The 6000-nt window shown below is 53.5% G+C and overlaps 1 protein-coding gene across 3 annotated transcripts in view; it reads right to left on the bottom strand.

Annotated features, from left to right (window-relative positions):
• The window catches only part of Ntn1 (netrin 1), a 189764-nt gene continuing 183764 nt past the window's right edge, over window positions 1-6000 (bottom strand). For all 3 annotated transcript variants that reach the window (XM_076936578.1, XM_076936579.1, XM_034507051.2), the window contains exon 7: window positions 1-3925. In XM_076936578.1, the coding sequence (XP_076792693.1) occupies window positions 3597-3925 (329 nt within the window). In that variant the 3' untranslated portion in view covers window positions 1-3596. The remainder of the gene's footprint in view (window positions 3926-6000) is intronic.

Below are 6000 nucleotides of genomic sequence, written 5' to 3'. Positions count from 1 at the left end.
AACAGTATACAAGAGTTTATTTAATGATATCTGAATTTAGTTCTATCATGTAGGGCCCACGTTACAAGTTCCATCTGGGTCCATTACAACTCTAACAACAAAAAAAAAAACCTTTAAAAAAAAAAAAAAAGAAAAGAAAATCCACAACTTTCTCCATGTCATTAAATATATTCATATATAATAACCATAATATATTAGTATGCATTGGAAAGGAACACTGGCCCAAACAATATGTCATGGTCACAACTAAACATTTACAATTCTGTGTAAGCAGAATCGGTGACACAGGAGGGAGGCCGGGGGTGTACCCAGATCAGGAAAAGGGGAAGGATGTCCACTGACACAAGAGGTGAGGCTGGCTTAGTTTTTGGCAGGGGCAAGGCCCCACAAAGACAATTTTGATACCCCTGGGGTATGGCATGGCTCTGGTCCACAGGAATGTCTGTCTGTGACCCACGGCCCATCAGTGAGCCCACTCTCCAGGTTTCCTGGATGGAGTCCTTCAAGTGTTGAGACTCTAAAGAAACCATTTCCCAGGTCAGTCCTGAAGGGCCTCATCTCAGTCATGTTCCAGCTCAGGGGCAATCCTAAGACAGACTGTACTCACTGCCTATATGTAACCACTGAGGCAGAGTTCTAGAAAGTCCCTAAGGCCCTCAGAGAGGCCACTCCAGCTTCCCTAGACTTTGCCCTAGGCATCTGAACCCCCTCCCATCTGAAGGAGCCCGATGATCCTGTCTCCTGCCCTGCTTTCCAGGACAGAAGCTCTGGCCAGAGGCCACAGCTCACAGGTGTAGCTGGGAGCAGCCATCTCCTTAACCCCACACCTTTGTACTACTGTGTGTCAGCAAAGGAGGCATTCTGGTGGCAGGGGACCAGACTACTCAAATGGTGAGCAAAAGGACAGCTGGGGAATCTTGACTGGTAAGTGACTAACCTGGTATGGTTTTCTTCAAAGACCTACATATCACAACTGTGTTAATACACTCTCAAACTCAAAATCCTACTTCCATTTTGTACCCCTTCCTAACTGTACAAATAAGATGTCTCCTTTTCCCTTTCCATCTCCTCCCTAGGGTGGGGCCCAGGATGGGTAGGAGACAGCTGCCTCCCTAAGGCTGGCTCTCAGGCAGAGGAGAGGTGGACTGGATTCGGGTCCAGAACAGAGGTGGCAGCTGTGACAAACTCTGCTCCCTCAGCAATGACCTTGGCTCATCTTGACTGTTTAATGTACCACAGAGGGCAGGGCAGGAGGCCTTGTGGATGTCAAACAAGATGGCTCATTGATTAGCAGGGGAGGTGGGGCAGGCTAGTTAAGGGGCTTCACTGGACACCATGTGAGACTGGAATCCAAGGTTCGTGGGCAGAAGCCATGCTGGTTCAGAAATAAGACAGCCGCCATACAGTTGGGTTGTTATTTGCTACAGATGGCACCCAGCAAACTACACTGTCCTGGGTAGTGGCCCTTGCCCTCAATCTCAAGCTTAGACCAGAGAATCCACGTGGCCCTTGCCAGGGTAGGTCTGTGTACTTGGTCCCAGCCTCTCTCTGAAGCCCTATAGTCTTCCTCCTGCTTGTGAAGCAGCCAGGTCACCTTTCCAGGCCCTCTCAGATGGCCACGCCTGTCTTCCTGGACCTCACAGCTTTCCTCTAGGGAGTCCATTCCTCATGCCTCACCACCCCTGATGCCTCCTCTGGAGGTGTTACTGTGTCCATCCCAGACCATACTCCAGGCTCAGATCCTCAATGTTCTCTAGAGACAAGCTGCCTGTGTCTCGGTGATAACCACTACCCCATCCCACCCTCACCTGCTGTGGGAATGTCAAGCGGACTAACAGCTGATGTGCAACTGTGGTAAGGTCAGGGTCTGAGTACCAGTGCTGGTGTGACCTTGGGCACGTGGACACATCTTTTTCCTGGTGAACATGAGGACAAGAATGAATCCCTGTCTCGGGTTTGTAGTGAAAACAAGCCGGGAGTGTATGGGTAAAGTGCCTGGCACCAAGGGAGCGCTCAGTAAGTGGCAGTGGTGATGTGGGCAGAGGTGAAGAAGCAGAGGGAGCCGTGTCACTAAGGGGTGGAGCTTCATCCCTCATATGGCCCTTCAGGGCCGCCAAATGGGCAGGAGAAATGAAACCAATTTCCTGACTGAGAGGGCTAGGCCTCTCATCCAGTGTGCGGGGCGTGAGGCTCGAGGGCCCAGTTCAGGGAGGCAGAGAAAGGCTAAAGGGGCCCAGGAAGCAATCAGAAGGGAAGCTTGGAGCTGGCCTGCATGAAGACATTAAATCTCTAAGAGAAAAGAGGGCTAGGCATACAGGAGGGCTTAGGGACCTCCACAAAGAAGGGAGCCAGAAAGGAATGGACCAGACTGTCCAGGCTAGACCAAGACAGCTGGGGGCTAGAGTGGGTTTCTTAACCAAGGAGTCTGTGTCCCTTTCCTTGGGAGCCAGCAGTGAGGGCAGCAACAGGAAGCAGTCACCACCTCCTTGAACCCCAGGAACCTGACCATTCCTGGCCTTGCCTTCCTACAGCTTGAAAACTAGGCACCTCGCTGGGCAGCAACCCTGTCCTGACTCAGGCAAGCCCCTTCCCCCAAGGCCGGTTCAAACTGCCTATACAGCCTCTGGCATTCCAGACCTGACCAGGCCCTTTCCAGCTGTTGACATTGCTGTGAGGCCTTGTGGGAACTGATGTCATTACACAAATAGTGTCATTGCCCTAAACCCCGCCAGTACCCCTCCCCCTCCCCTGGAAAATGTCATAAAAAGGGCTGTTTCCAAGTTTCCAGCAAGGAAACTCTCTGGGAGGTTTTGGTTTGCAATGCCTCCTTCCACAGGCAGCTCCAACAGAGGCAGTGACCACCCGGCTTGACTTCAGGGTCCTTAGGCCCTAGGCCCTCTGATGGGCCAGGAGCCTGGGCCAGCCCCACTGAGGTAGGGCAGGCCCCAGGACACGGAGCCTCTCCTCCCTACAGATGGTGAACTCCACCCAGGAGACCAGCCCAGCAGGTGGCAGTGGAGACCGAAGCTGGCTGATCCCAGTGTCATCTGACCCTTTGACATAGGGACCTGTTGTCAAGAGTCTAGAGTCCTGTGGGAATTCCTAGACAGCAGGTGATGGAGAAAGGAGGGGGGCATGACTAGTGTCGGTGGTGGATTGGTTGCCCCTGCCCAGGCTGCAGGCCCAAAAATTCACAGTTCTCATATCCCCTTCAATAACCATCAAACACAGCGGCTGTGGTCCACTGTGCCATTCTGTTCCCGCCTCTCGGGACCCCCAACCCCTCCACGGCGACCCCCACCTAGCCCTAGGGGAAGCGCATCTCTGTTCTGGAAGGAGCGCCGTGAGGTAGCTATGTCTTGTCCTCATTTCTCTAGGGCCTGACCTGTCAATACAGGGTACTTTCTGCCAATGCGCTTAAGAGCGCAGCCAGGGGTGTGAGGGTGGGGCTGGGGCGGAGCCGCTGAGGGCCCCGCCCCACTTTGACTTCGCCCCGCCCCCACCCTCCCCGGGAAAAACCCTGGCGGGCCAAGTCCAAGGCTGCCAGCCTCTGCCAGCGCCCTGCCCGCCCTCCTGGAGCCTGCGCCACCTCCGCGCTAGGCCTTCTTGCACTTGCCCTTCTTCTCCCGCTGCTGGAACTTGCGCAGCCGCCTTGCCCATGTGTCCCGCCACTGGATCACCAGGCTGCTCTTGTCTGCCACGATGCCACTCTGGTCAGGCGAGTCCTCAGCATTGCCCAACAGCAGGTACTTCTTGAGGGGCTTGATTTTGGGACACTTGCAGGCGATATCTCGTGAGCGGATCCACAAACTCTGGTCACCACGGCGAATACGACTTGTGCCCTGCTTGTACACGGAGATGATGTTCACTGTGAACTTCCACCAGTCCCCTGCTTTGTCCGCCTTCAAGATGTGGATCTGGACAGCTGCAAGGAAGCAAATGGGTGATGTCGGTCATGGCTGAGAAGTCCTGCGATGGGATGGGCCCTACCTGTACAGTGTCCTACAAGAACCTGGAGTGGGATCTGGGAAGTGACTGCAAAGGGCACCCCACGGGCAGTGGGTGAGCTGATTAATACCTGGGCCAAGGCCCCTATTCCAAAAGTGTTACTCCTGCCTTTGTTGAAGGTGTCTCCTAACACTGCCTCTTTGGGAGATGTTGAGACTCCAGGCAAGGGAGCTAGATGGATTAAGCATGCCCCTAGCTCTCTGGATAAAGTCTACCTGCCCCTGAGGTCAGGTGGCCTTGATGACAGCAGTGCTGACTCCTCTGGAGCACCTCACATGCCTATACTTCCAAAGGCTCCAGTCACTTCTCCCCAAGCCTTAGGATGCAGCCCTCCTCAATCATCCTGACTTCAACAAAATTGAAAGAGCCCATCAGGGAATCTCAGTACAAAGCATCAAAAGAGCCTGCCAGGTGGTCAGAGTGCTTTGCCAGGGTCAGCCAGGGTCCTCAAACACTCCCTTCCAGGGTGCTATCTCCCTTGGAGCCCTTCAGGTTCAACACTATCCCTCCCTCCCCCAACCCCAGTCTTCTACAGGGGTTCTCAAACCAGGCTGTGCCAGAAGCCCCTGGAGAGCTTCTGTAAAGTGCTGACTCCACCCACCCTTGAACTCAACAGAACTGGGTGAAGCCCAGAGTCCCCATTTCACATATTATCCCCAGGAGTGCTGATGCTACTGGGAAGACACTGAGGATAAAGGACAGATATATGAGAAGATGCTTCTACTGAAGGCACTTTAAAGTAGGGCATGTTTATGAGGGAGAGGCTGGGAGGTGGCTCAGTCAGTGAAGGATTTGCCAGACAAACACCGGGGACACGAGATCAGAACTTATGGGGAAAGCCGCGCTCATAACTCCCGATCCCAGCGCTGTGTCATGAGTATAGGGGGATCCTTGGGGCTTGGCATATTCCTGGTTCAATGAGAGACTGTCTCCAAACAAGGTGGAAAACAACAGGAAGATACCCAAACTCAACTTCTGACCTACATACATGCACACACAAACACCCCATGTGTGTATGTATACACATAACAAAAAAGGATGGAGGGATTTTGTTCAAGTAAGTTTGTGGAACACCAGGTTCCCTTCAAGAATTCCCTTGGTGCTGGGCTTTTAAGAGGCTTTTAAGTGCTAAGTAGTGTGTATGCATTGGCTTCCCGAACATTGCTGGCTATAGAAGCCCCCTGGTTGGATCATCTTAGGTCACCAGAGCCTCTTGGAGCCTGCTTGGGAATTGCTGGGGAGAGAGGAACACACAGCCAGTCACCCTCTCCAGTTCAGGAGATTCCTAGAGAAGGCCTCAGCTGTGCTCAGCCCCATTCAAGGGAAGCAGACATCATTTCCATCCCCATAGCCAGGGCTTCTTTCCTGTGCTGACCCCGTATGTCACAGAGTGCACACTTCATCCCACAGTACAGAGAAGCACTACCCCTGGACTATGCTGAGGACCACCTGACCAACGGACTGTCCTGAGCCCCCTGACAAAGAGCAGCAGTATAGAGACAAATGAAACCCAGGGAAGCTCAGCTCATCACTTTCCTGGTTCTTCCAAAGTCAGAAAGCCTTTCTGGGTCTCTGTTGCTCCAGGTGACTCCCCATTAAGGTCTCTGGGGGAGCCTCCCTGCTCCCTTCCTGTGCCCACATTGACTGGCCAAGGTACTGGGGTTGGAGAGCAGAAAGCTGGGTGCAGGGGAACACCGGATGCTCCAGTCTGCCCTCCTGGGTGAGGGAAGTGGTGGATTTTCCCATATTTTCATTTCAGCTGTTCCTGGGCATCCTGAACTTTGCACTTCAGTCTGAGGGCTCCAAAGAATGGCTGCCATGGCAACCGTTTCCATGTTTTTGTCACCAAGGGATTCAACACTCAGTGTGAACTCTGAGAGTGGGGGGTGGGGAAACCCTCCAGCCTAGAGAAGTGACTCTGCAGACAGAGGTCACCGTGGCAACTGAGTGCCCCCTCAGCTAAGTGATCGGAGAGCTACCGCCAGAGCCCTG

The sequence above is a fragment of the Arvicanthis niloticus genome, chromosome 6 (genome assembly GCF_011762505.2).
Source record: "Arvicanthis niloticus isolate mArvNil1 chromosome 6, mArvNil1.pat.X, whole genome shotgun sequence".
Classification (NCBI taxonomy): Eukaryota; Metazoa; Chordata; class Mammalia; order Rodentia; family Muridae; genus Arvicanthis; species Arvicanthis niloticus.
The sequence above is the reverse complement of the archived record's forward strand: the minus strand, read 5'-3'. Positions and strand labels throughout refer to the sequence as shown.